The 13,385-nt window shown below is 39.9% G+C and overlaps 1 protein-coding gene across 2 annotated transcripts; it reads left to right on the forward strand.

Annotated features, from left to right (window-relative positions):
- Positions 1 to 372: 372 nt before the first annotated feature.
- Positions 373 to 11,726, forward strand: LOC117578051 (neurogenic protein mastermind). Of its 2 annotated transcripts, XM_034263175.2 has the most exons (7): positions 375 to 809; positions 1,250 to 1,347; positions 1,415 to 2,152; positions 3,350 to 3,589; positions 3,710 to 5,340; positions 5,410 to 5,538; positions 7,267 to 11,726. In XM_034263175.2, the coding sequence occupies exons 1-7, from the start codon at positions 796 to 798 to the stop codon at positions 8,302 to 8,304; spliced, it is 3,888 nt and encodes a 1,295-aa protein (XP_034119066.1). In that variant the 5' UTR covers positions 375 to 795; the 3' UTR covers positions 8,305 to 11,726. The 2 variants fall into 2 exon arrangements, with proteins under 2 accessions (XP_034119065.1, XP_034119066.1); XM_034263174.2 differs by having other exon boundaries at positions 373 to 809; positions 3,350 to 5,340.
- The last annotated feature ends 1,659 nt before the right edge of the window (positions 11,727 to 13,385 follow it).

The following is a 13,385-nucleotide window of genomic DNA, read 5'->3' on the forward strand; positions in this document are numbered from 1 at the left end:
GATACCGAAAATTTTGAACTTTTCCATTAATTTTGTGACCATTTTTACCCGTCAATTTTTTTAATTTACGAATGGTTTATTAGATCGTGCATTTTACTTTTGACAATGTGTCGTTAAATAAGGCATTAATTAATAAGTACACTTGGAATGGAGCTGCCACATACGTACATCTCACTTGGTATATACCATTATCGGACGGCGCACATATATAAATATAAACATTTTTGGAAAAATTAGTTGTCTTTTATCTGACCAGAGTAATTTGCGAAAATGCGATGTCACGCTTTTCAACCAAATAAAGTACCTATTCGATAATATCGATAGGCAAATCGCGAGACCGTGTCTCCGAGGTGGCAGCACTGGATTTTCAGTGCTGGGAAGTGTTCCAACTCGCGAGTGCTGAAAAGTGAAAAACTGCACAAAAAAAAACTGCGTGTGGAAAACGCTGGGCAGTGCAGCGTTTTCATTTCGATTTTCATGCAATATATTTTTGATTTCAATTGCTAAATATGCCGAGTGTTTCGATCGTGTGAGAGTGAAAGTGGGGAAAAGTGCAAAACGAATTAGCGTAAAATGTTATAAACGGCGAACGGGTGAAGTAGACAAACGTTTGTTCTACTTATCCACATAACGCGCACACGCACACAAACACTCACATACAGTGAGACACACACACACAACTAGAAAAACACTCGCAAACACACACACATACACATACGCGCGTCAACAGCTGCCGCTGCCTGCCTCGCCTGTCACTGTTGGTGGTGTGGTGGTCTGGTCCCCGCAGCACTCAAAATGTCGGACATTAAGTAAGTCGAAGTTTTTGTGAAAATGCAAAATAATTGTGCAAATATAAAAGTCAGTATATTAGTGCGACGCACCAAATGGTTGCAAAAGAAAAAGAAAAAGAAATGCATAAAACTGCAAGTGAAACGTCGTACAGCATTTAGAATATGTACCTCTAAATATGTGCATACACACACACACATACAATCGTGTAATACACACTTACATATTTTCAAGGCATTTGCAAGAGATTATGTGTGTGTGTGTTTAGGTGAAGGAACCCAACAGCATTTGGCAGTGGTGAAAACGCAATAGAAAACAACATGGCTCTGGCACCACAAAATTTGGGTTACTTCACTTGCCAAAATCACAGTAATATTAAAATATTGATTTTTATACATGTGTGAATGTGAAATGTGTGAAATGCGGATAATTGCACTAATGTTGTTTATTGCACTTGCAGCGACGATTTGCTCAACTATGAACTAGGTTTGGGCGATGACATCGACGATCAGGCGCTTCTTGGCGCCGACGAGGATGAGCTGCTGCTCTCCGATGAAGGTAAGTGAATAAAAAGTATACTTTTCTTGTACTCAGACTAATCAATGATTTATTTACCTGTACACAGAACTGGAAAAAGATGTGACCAGCGAGGTGAAGCTGCAGATGCGTGCCGAGGCCGAGGAATGGGCACAGGAGCAGCTGCGCAAGCACAAGGAACAGCTGGCTGCCGCAGCAGCAGCAGCAAGAATTGCAACGACACAGGAAACGCCAGTTGCCGAGGCAACAACAGCAGCTGCGAATCGTGAAAAGGATTCACCCAGCGCCACAGTGGTAGCTGCTGCTGAGACCACAACGGCGGCGATTGCCAGCGAGTCGACGGCGTCGACACAAGTCACAGAATTGGCAGCGGCCACTTCTACAACAAGCACAACGGCGGCAACGTCGGCATCGAGCAGGGAACAAGCGTTGCTGCTGGATGAGGATGACGAAGAGGAGATTGCGTCAGGTGGAAAGCAGCGACAGCGATCAACAACAGCAGCAGCAACAGCAGCGAATAGCAAACAAACATCAGCTACGAATAATGGTGGCAGCGATGATATTGCCAGCAGCGAGGTGGAAACCGAAACCGAGGTGGATGCCAGCGATACCGATCTCGAGGGTGGCGGCGGACATTCCTCGCTGCTGACCACGTCGCAGGAGAGTCTCCCCAATGCCAGTTTCACATCGGAGCCGCCGGATCCGCGCGAGGACGATGAGGAGCGTGAGGAACGCACCAATTTCAAAACAGCCAGCGAACGATCTGACAACCACAAACAGCAGCACTCGATGCAGCCACAGTCACTTCCAAGGCGACATCATTCAGGTGAGTTGAGTTCATAAAAATAACTAAAATGTAAGGATAGAAAATGCTGAAGATATTGTGAAATTATTCAAGTCTTAGATGAACAATTGTATGTTTCTTTAATGTTCAAAGTAAAGTTCAGATTTAACTTTTATATTGCAATTGTCATGACTGAAAATATTGTAAAATTGTTCTCTTAGCCTTAAATATTGCAATGCTTAGGCAATTTTTGAAAGATGTGGAAATATTCTACGCATGAGCATTCAAGCATATGATTCATGAGATTTATTGTAACTACTATTTTTAGTAATGTCTTTAGACCCCCTTAAGGGTGTTTTTCATTGCTTTATATTAAAGAATCAATAGCTAAGAACTTACATATGCCATAAAATAAAGTTTAAGAATATTTATTGTAGTTTATAGTTAGCAATTGAATTGCAGCATTTCTTTTCATATTATTATTTGTAGTTAGGATTATATTTAAGGTTCTTTCCTTGTATTATTTATTTTGGAATCAATAGTTGATAATTAAAAAGATGTTATTGATGTATTTTGTGAACACCAGTAACTCAAACTATAAGTATGAACTATTGCTTTAAATAATATTTGTATATTTAATATAAGCTAAATCCTTTTAATTAACAAAAAGCGTTTCATATTATATATTACTTAAACATTATATTAAATAGATCCAAAGGCCAAAGAAAGAAGCCAGCGCTAATAAATTTACGCTAGGTTATAAATTTATTTGTCATCTGTAATTGTATTGAATAATAATTGAAGGAATTTTATTATTATTATGGAAAATTTGTACGCAGGGTTATAATAATATATACACATTATTATTATAAATACAATTAATGAATACAATTCCTTATTGCAATAAGATGAGTCAGAGTGACTAAGGCCTTCAGACTATAATGTTTACAACTGAAGAAAATATTGAGGAATTTTTTAAATTAGGTAAACTTGTCAGATAATTGCTAAGTGGAGGGCAATCGAAGATGTAAGTCGTGTTGCAATAGCTGCAATGTACTGAATGGTTTCGCCCTCGTATAACATTTATCTATTTATTTACGTGCTTAATTATTATACAAAAATAATATAATAACTAAAAGAAGTTAGAGCTATGTAGTTACTAAGGCCATCGACTCATAGTATAACACATTTGTATAAATAATACTAATAATGATAATCGTAACGTTTTTCGCTTTGCAGACAAACCTCGCATGTCTGGACCGGGCAACGTGCGCTTCAACAACAACAACAATCCGAACAGCGGCAGCAACAATCTGAACAACAACAACAATGGCAACAACAAGCGAGGCGGAATGGGAGGAGCGAGGCATCACTTGCTGCGCAGTCCAGGTCCGCCGCATATGTTCAATCCGCAGCGGATGATGGGCGGAGTCGGAGGAGGAGGGGGCGGGATGTCGATGTCCCGCTTCATGCCACCTGGTAATGCTCCCTCCCACTTGGTGGGCGCTATATGCTTGCTGGCCACGCCCCCACAACAGCAGCAGCAACAACTGCAACAAGCACAAGCGACACTAACACTGAAAACTGCATTCATTCCAGGCCCATATGCACCACAACCTCTACCACAATCGTCAAATCCCTCACAACAACAACAACAGCAACAACAACAACAGCAGCAGCAACAACAACAACAGTCGCCATACACAAGCAATCAAACTGGTGGCGTGCCATCATCAGTGTCAGGTCCCATCAGCTCCCCATCCCCGCATCTACACAATCCGCACATGTTGCACCCGCATCACAACAATCCACACAACAACAACAACAACGGGCCGCCAGGACATCTCCTGCCGCATCCGCAACAACAACAGCAGCAGCCACATCCTCAACAACATCCACATGGGCATCCGCATGATCAGGTGCGCGTTGGATTGTTGCAGCCCCCGCTGCCGTTGCCCCTGCCCTTGGGCTATGGCGCCGCAGCGGCTGCGTATCGGAATGGCGCCTTGCTGGGCCAGGGACCAGGTCCAGGGCATGGTCAGCACCCGTCGCCAGTGACGCCGCATTCGCCGGGCATGCGTCCCCCGCCGCCGTATCGCAATGCCCCGCCCGGCTATGGGCCACCGGTGGTGGGTCCTGGCCCTGGTCCCGGACCGGGGCAGGGTCCGGGACCGGGTGGTCCCGGGGGTGGTCCTGGCATGCCACCGGGCTATGAGCCGCATCCGCAGTACATGCGACCGCACAACGGTTGGCGACCGCAGCCGGGCGAGGTGCCCAACACACAGCGCATGCCACGCCCACCGCTGCAGACGCTGCCTCAGCACATGATGCAATCGGGTGGCGGCGTCGGAGGTTACATGAATGGCATGAACATGCGTGCCCCGCTGCCCCAGCACATGCAGCAGCAGCAACAGGTGAATCCTGGCGGTGCACAACAACAACAACAGCAGCAGCAATCAGCGGGCGGAGCAGCGCAGGCAGCTGGACAACAGCAGGCGGCACAACAACAACAACAGCAACAGTCAGCGGGAGCACCTTCAACTGTTCCACGCGGCGTTGTGAGCAAGGTGCTCATCAATCCCAATTTCAAGGGCGGCGTCGAGGCGGCCACCAACAAGTTCATCAAGGAGACGCACTTTGTGCCCGCCATCAACAGCGAGGCGGAGCTGCTGCGTCAGCAGGAGGAGTTCATCAACAAGAATCGCCAGTACTTTGAGAAGCGCACCCAGCGTCGTTCCCCCCTGCCGCCCAGCTCCTCCAATTCGAATGCACAATCCTCCTCATCCTCATCGTCCACAGCTCAGTTGAGCGAGCGGCGACGCAGTCGCAGTCGAAGCCGCTCTCGGGGACGCAGCTATTCGCCCGTGAAGCGTGGCGAGCGAGAACGCGATCGGGACCGGGAGAGGGAACGGGATCGGGAGCGTGAACGCGACCGGGAGCGGGAGAGGGAGCGGGAAAGGGAGCGAGAACGTGATCGGTATGGCGGCGCAGGTGGAGCAGGAGCCACAACACGTCCAGCTGCGAATCGTGGCTATCGACGTGCGGCCAGCAGAGAGCGTGATGAGAATCGCAGCGGTGGAGCATCAGGAGGAGGGGCCGGAGCAGGAGGCGGAGGTGCCGCAGCACCAAAGCGACGTCGCAGCGGTTCACCGAGTGCAGCACGGAATCCTTTCTCAGGCGAACCACGCAATCGCGCCGCCGAGAGCAGCGGAAGCGGAAGTCGAGTCATGGTAAGTTCATCAAATTTCGAACTTCGAACTTGAACTTTAAATTAATGTCTCTCTTTGTTGTGAATGCAGCCCAGCGATGAGGACGAGGAGACGCGCGCCTATCGCCTGGAGATCGAGAAACAGAAGCAGCTGCGCGAGAAGATAATGCGCGACAAGGAGCTGAAACGGCGTCGCGCCGCCGAGGAGAAACTGCACGAGGTGAGTTCTACGATGAAAGGAAGATGTTAAGGAAGTGGAAATATGTAAAGCTAGCTTATTGAGAAATTGAATCTTGGTGCTAGGCGTATGCTTAGATACGTCTGACACAGGAATGGAGTAATAAGAGTAATTGAGTCGTCTTACACAGAAAAGGAGTAATAGAGTAAAGGAATAATAGATAATAGTTGCAATAGAGTAAAGGAATAACACTAAAGGATTATTCGATAATAGTCGCGATAAAGTAAATGAATAATAATAGTAAAGGAGTAATAGATAATAGTCGCTATAGAATAGAGGAATAATAATAAAGGAGTAATAGATAGTAATAGATAATAGTTGCAATAGCAATACCAAAGGATCAATAGAGTAATATTAAAAAAGGATAAATAGAGTAGGGGAATAATATTAAAGGATTAATAGATCGCAATAAAGTAAAAGGTAATGATAATAATATTAATTAATAAAGAATATTAATAGATAATAGTTACAATAGAGTGAAGAAATAATAATAGTAAAGAAGAAACGGATAATAGCTGCAATAGCATAAAGGAATAATAATAAAAGATTAATAGATAATAGTCGTAATAGAGTAAAGAAATAACCATAAAGGAGTGATAGTCATAAATGTAACAGATGTGGAGGCTAGTCGATAGACCCCATAAGTATCGGTTGGCATTAGCAAATCCATAGGCACTAAGCAATCGGTATCGTTCGTGATCAGTAGTAGATCATCAGAAGAAACAGTCGCAAGTCGTGTGAAGTAGATCATCAGTCGTAAAAAGCGTAGAAAGCAGTATTATTTAGGTGTAATCAAACTGTGCTATCCCACATATTATCAAATAAACACATATTAAATAATCAAGGGGTTATTTATATAGTCAACTTTACATAAATACACCTAGAAGATGCTGTGCCATCTTGTTCTTCCGTTAAAGCTCCAATTTATTTTAAATTCTATACAATCTTGATCAAATGAGTATTCTGTTGCCAATAACAAAGCAGTTTAAGCTAAATTGAGCCATACTTATAGCAAAACATAATAAAAGAGTTATAGATAATAGTCATAAATACAACTAGAGCTTGTTTAAGATGCTGTGGCAATTTTGTCTGTTGTCAATGTTTCAATTTATTTTAGTTTCTACAATATGTCTTTATAAAATTAGTATTCTGTTGCAAATAAGAAGACAGCTTAAACTATGTTAATTATAAATTGGGCCAACAAAACATAGTAAAAGAGATCCACACAACTATAAGCATTATTTATTATTTTAATATGTTCAACCCAAGTTAATGTAGTTTTAGAACGTAAAGAATTAACTAATTTTCAATACAAAAAATGTGTTAAAAGTAAGTGTAATATAAATTAAACAACTAGAATATAAAACGTTGAACTTTAGAGTGTTAACCTTAAAGTTGTTTAGTGTAGGACAGCTCGAAGGCTATCAGCATTATTTACTATTTGGTAATATGTTCAAAAGTGAATTAGTGCTGAAAGAATTAACTTTTTTTTTTTTCAATACAAAAAATGTGTTAAAAGTAAGTGTAATATAAATTATACAACTTGACATAGTCTTTTATGTTCACAGACTATGTCAAGTTGTATAATTTAACTTTAGAGACTGTTAACCTTAAAGTTGTTTAGTGTAGGACACCTCGAAGACATTCGTCAGAACTCAGAACTCTTCTCTCACTTCACACGCTAATTTGATCTTGGTGTTGGTTTTGCAGGAGAAGCGCGCCGAACAGCACAGCCCAGATCCAGAGAATGCAGTTGGAGGTGGAGGTGGAGGAGGAGGATCGGCGCCTGGCAGCGCACAAAAACAGCAGCAGCAGCAACGTCCAGGAATGGGCAATGAGCGCAAAGTGATCTCGCTGAAGCGACGCGACGACGATGCACGCGGCGGAGGCGGAAGCGGTGGCAGACAACAGCAGCAGCATCAACAGCAACAACAACAACAACAGTTGCAATCGGGAGCTGGAGTTGGACGCAAGCAGCTGACGGCGGCAAAGATTGCGCCCGAGGCGAAGCGAAGCATCACCGAACACTTAGCGCCATCCAGCAAGCATCATCAGCAAATGTCGGGAAGAGCCGCAGGCGGCACACCGCCCACAAGCAGCAGCAGCAGTGGAGGAGCAGGAGGAGGAGGAGGAGCGGGAAGTGGCGGTGGCGGTGGTGTAAAGGGGCGAGACATGGGCCTGTTGCGTTTGGGCACGCCCAGCGACGATGAAGTGGAGCTGGACTACGATGACGATGATCTGCTGCTGGACGAGGAGGATCGTTTGCTGGCCACGCCCTCACCACCGCCCCCACAACCGCAAACGCAATCGCGGGCCGCCAAACGCTCAGCGACACCCGAGTTGCTTGTGGTGAAGCGCAATCACAAAATCGTGCGAGGCGCTGGCTCCGCATCAACAGTTGCTTCAGGCGGTGGCGGAGGAGGAGGGGGAGGAGGAGCTGCAGCCGGTGTCACTTTTGCGCCTGGCCAGCGACGTGTTGTCCTCAAGTCCACCAGCAATGGCAGTGGAAGCAGCTCTGGAGGTGGCAACGACTTTTCACATGGCAGGCAACGGGATCGTCGTCAGCGTGAGGAGCAGTTGATGCAGCGCAAGAGCAGCAGCAGTGGAGGAGGCGGAGGCGGAGCAGGTGGCATTTTTGATCGTTTGGAGAAGCGTCAGGCGAGCTCTGCAGGTGGCAGCGGAGGAGGAGGAGGAGGCAACAAGCAGCGCAGCAAAGCACCGGCGCGAATTGTGTTAAAGCACGATTAAAACAAACAAAAAAAAGTCAAGTTGTAATCCTTAAGAGATATATATATATACATATATATATATATAAACCATAATCAAGTATAAAACTAATCCGAGTGTATTATAAACTTATGTAGATGCAGCCCAGCTTTGGAGGCTTTGCTCGCCCTCCCCCCCCCCCCAAAAAAAAACAACAGACACATTTATATTTAGTAGTAATAATATCAATCTATAATCTATATATATATATTATGTTTTGACTAGTGTTAGGCTTAAGCAGTAAACAGATTCAGAAAGCGAAGAAGTAGAAGGAGAACAGCTTTAGGATTAAGCAGGACAAATCTGTTTGATTACAATTCAATAATCTTAAGATCTAAATACAAAATATATATACATATATATATTATATAACCACATTTATGATTATTTTAAGCTTTACAGTTAAGTGTACAAAACTAAAAACACACAATTTAGCAGTAAGTCGCATCTCGCTAAACTACACCCACACACACATATATATATATATATATATATATTACTCGATTCATATTAACTTTTTGATATACCCGCTATCTATAAGGTGAAATATTTTTGTAACTTGCCTGCGGCGAATTTATGTAACAGGCAAATGCAGGCAACTCCGATCCGTGTCCGTCTGTCTGGTATATTTTAGTATTTTTACGGTATAAGCATAATACCGCACTGAGTAGCGGGTATCTCAAAGTCGAGTACACTCGATTACAGCTTTTTTTTAGTTTTTTTTTTTTATTTTTCCAAAATATCTCAAAGAATCGCAACTACCACAAACTTGTATTTGTATTTGTAGTTAACTTTAACTAGAACTATTCAAGTATATATATATATCTTTATATTAATATGAAGGCGCTTTAAGCGTCTCTCAACACACACACACACACATGCTTGACTCTTTAGTTGCATGCACATGAATTAAACGTAACCATAAGATTACTATATAAAAATAATATCTACATAACAATTACCGTATATATGTATATTGAGATATATAAATCTAGTCTTAAGAGTCGCGTATTGATTTCGATTTTGACTAGACGCAACAGGCGAATATTATTACCACATAAATTTTTGTTTAGTTTTTTTTTTCCCAATTTTATTTTATTTCTTTTCGGATAAATTCAATTACGCAAAAAATGTCAAGTTGTGTTTTTTAAAAGTGTTACAAAAAAAAAACTTACATTATTGTGTCCGTCTATATGTTCAAATCCTCCACAATTTTTTGTGTTTTTTTGTTTGTGGCCTACCTAAACAAAAGAAAATTAAAACAAAAAAAAAAACTAACTAACGTAAAGAAAAAAAGAAAAGAAAAAAAATATATGTGTCTTCTGATGGGAAACACAAAGAAGCAATACCATAATGGCCTGTTAAACGATAGCAAATAATCCCCAAATAGAACAGCAAATAAACGCAGTTTCTTTCCCAGAATATATCCAAAAAACAAAAGAAATATCTAGATTGTAGTATTAACTGTACATATACTACAGACATACATACATATAAAATATATAGTGAGACATCTACTTATATATATATATATGAATATATTTATAGATATAATACTTATCAAGCCATAAACAAAATTACACATTACAATAGTTCATATAGGACCATTTTGACAACAACAACAAACAACAAAAGAAACTTAAATTAAAACACAGATTTATTTATACAATAATTGTAATACGCAAACAAAACTTACATTAATCCAGAGTTAGCTTGTAACGAGAGATTTAAGTAGAGGAAAAGCGAGAAAGAAAAAAGAAAACAGGAACTATGAGAAGAAATCCCAAATTTGATAAGAAGAGAAATGTTTGTATGCTTTTTTTTTAAGTTAAGCAACGTTGATGTCGTTGATGTTCAGATACTTCTACACACGTATATAAATCTTAAATATGATATACAAATATCATATATATATATATATAAATATCTATTAATTATGGACTAATAAAAACGAAAGTATATTGCATATATATATAATATACCTATTAACTACAACAATCATTGTACTGTATATAAATCGACTTAACAACAAAACAAAAACAAAATGCGAAACAAGAAACCTAAAATAATAGTAACGAGTAAACACACAAAGTAACGAGTGACGAGAACAAACGCGTTTGCTCGTTGCAACAACAACAACAAGAACAACATCCAAAACGAGTCTGTGATTAATTTTTATATTTCGAATTATGAATTATGCATTATGTTCACCACGATTATGATTATGATTACAAAAAACTTAGCATCCATTTGCCTCTTAGTTATAATTGTTTCCCCCCTCAACACACACAAACACACACTTACTTTTATTATTTGATAAGTCAAACAACTGCAGTTAGTTACTAAGCACCTCAACACACACACACACACGCATATTTTCCCTATCTATATACGATATGATATATTATGTGTTGTTCCATAGTTGAAAACTTTCCAAGTGCACACATAAATGTGATATGACAAACAAACAAACAACAAAAAAAAAAGAACGAAAAGAAAAAAACGTTAAGAAGAATTAAGCAAAGCAAATCTAGTTGATATTATGTGTAAGTAGAACTAATAATTTATTAATTTTGTCGACTTTAGTTTTTGTGTTGGCAACATGCAACATAACCTCACTTCGACTATTGTAAATCAGCCAACCCGTGTTTATCTTATTTTTTTAATTGTATTCAATTCTCGATTTCGTTTTCGATTTGTTTTTGCTTCTTTCCCCTTGCCTATATGTGTATAAGAGAACAACAAACTGATATTCGATTCGATATTTATAATTTAAGCATATTAACTATATATATATTCATACTCAATCTAGATTTACTCTATATATATATATATATTGCAAGTCTACGAGCTATGTAGATGCTAGTCTAGCCTTATAACGATTTATTTAATTTTTGTTATCTTTTGTAACTTGCATTTCTTTTACATTTGATGTATCATCCTCTCCTCTCCTTTTTCCTTTCCCCTTAATTCTTTTCCCCCCTCATTTGACTATCTTAATTGTACGTAACTTTAACCTAGAAAACAAACAGAGAAAATTAAGATAGCAGCAGCTTTGCGTCTCTTTCGCACTGCTGGCTGTTGTCGTTGGCCTCTATCGCTTAGCCACTCTCTTCTATGTGACTATCTATCTATCTCTTTCGCAATCGCGCAGCTGCCATTAAGTTAATTTTAGTGTATTTCTACTATTACAACAACAACAACTAGAACAACAACAACAACATTCCCCGTCTAAATTTTCTTTCAGCACAAAATTCTGTACAAAATGCCATGATGAAAAAATGAATAACAAACGTACAAAAAGAAAAGACAAAAACTAAAAAAAAAAAAACGAAACCAAAAAAGATATTGCAAATGAAAGAAAAGTTAATTAGCTAAAGAAAAGAAGAAAAAAAAAAACAAAATATACTACTATCAATAACTTACTTAATATAACTAACTAAAAAACAAAACAAAAAACTAGTTCAAATTTGAGCGCCGCCATGCGATAAAAAAAGGACAACACGCGGCCCTTGATAAGCAGATGAAGACTTGAATAAAAAACTGATATATACAAAAACACTGATATACACGCCCACATTCGTCGTTCCACCCTCCCTCCGCCCCCTCCAGCCACACACACGTGTTGTTCCCCCTCTATATATACATACATATAATTTATATATATGTGTGTGTGTATATGGTGTGTGCACATGTGTGTGTGTGTGTGTGAGTGAGTGTGTGTGTGTGTGGTTGCATGTGTGCGTGTATATGTATATTTTTTACAGCATTCAATTAAGAAATCTCACGTCTTTTTATTTTATCGGGCGGGGAAAAAGGGGAAAATAACATACTTTGAACTCTGAATTATACAAATATTAACAACATTTATCAATGGAGAACACATTTTATTCTATATTTATACCCGCTACCCATAGGGTAGAAGGGTATTATAACTTTGTGCCGGCAGGAAATGTATGTAACAGGTAGAAGGAGGCATCTCCGACCCTATAAAGTATATATATTCTTGATCAGGGTCAACAGCCGAGACGATATAGCCATGTCCGTCTGTCCGTCTGTGTGTCTGTCCGTATGAACACCTAGATCTCAGAGACTACGAGAGATAGAGCTATAATTTTTTTTCGACAGCATTTGTTATGTTTGCACGCAGATCAAGTTTGTTTCAAATTTTTGCCACGCCCACTTCCGCCCCCGCAAATCAAAAAATCGAATAACAAGTGTAATTTTAAAGCTAGAGTTGCGAATAATAACTACTATAGTAGTTATGATTCCTGAAAATTTGGTTGCGATCAGATAAAAATTGTCGGAGTTATTAAAGAAATACTTTTGTATGGGCAAAAACGTCTACTTATTACTAGGGGTCTTAGTTGCTTTGGCTGACAATGTGGTATATTGTGCCGTCTATGGTATATTTTGAATGCGGTACTATATCGATATACCAAATATACCATTTGGTATATTTTTAGTATTTTTTGCAGTATATTCGGTATATTTTGAGAAAATACCGCAAAATATATTTCTTTTATTCAAAATGGGTAGCGGGCATCTCAGCTTTCTTACTTGTTTTAATTTAAAATTAATTTCTTTATAAAGCTGAATTGATTTTAAAATTAATTGAATTGCAGACAAAACATTTTAGAACTAAAAAGTCTCCAAAAGTAAGTCACAAAAGTAGCTTATTATAAAATTTGTGTTACCCTAAAGCGCCTCTCTCTGCGCTTCTCAAAATAGTTTGCTGCTTCTATAGAAAGTTCTAATGACTGTTGGCATAATTTTCAGCTCTTTAATATATAATAATAATATATTAATTAGCATAACACTTAACAGAGCCAGTTGAGACGACACTTACATTACGTATACGTAATTTGGTTGGTTTTATTTCATCCGAAATGAGACTTGTCGTTGCATTGCTGTGATATCCATTGTGCCGCAAAAGAGTTATGATCGCTGCGATCTTGACATTGATGCCCCTAAACAGTAACAGAAACATCAACACAGACTCCGTCTCGATCAGAGTGACAAGAAGACAATGCCATCACAATTTATGCTCAGCTCTCGCTCTT

The sequence above is a fragment of the Drosophila albomicans genome, chromosome X, assembly GCF_009650485.2.
Source record: "Drosophila albomicans strain 15112-1751.03 chromosome X, ASM965048v2, whole genome shotgun sequence".
NCBI lineage: Eukaryota > Metazoa > Arthropoda > Insecta > Diptera > Drosophilidae > Drosophila > Drosophila albomicans.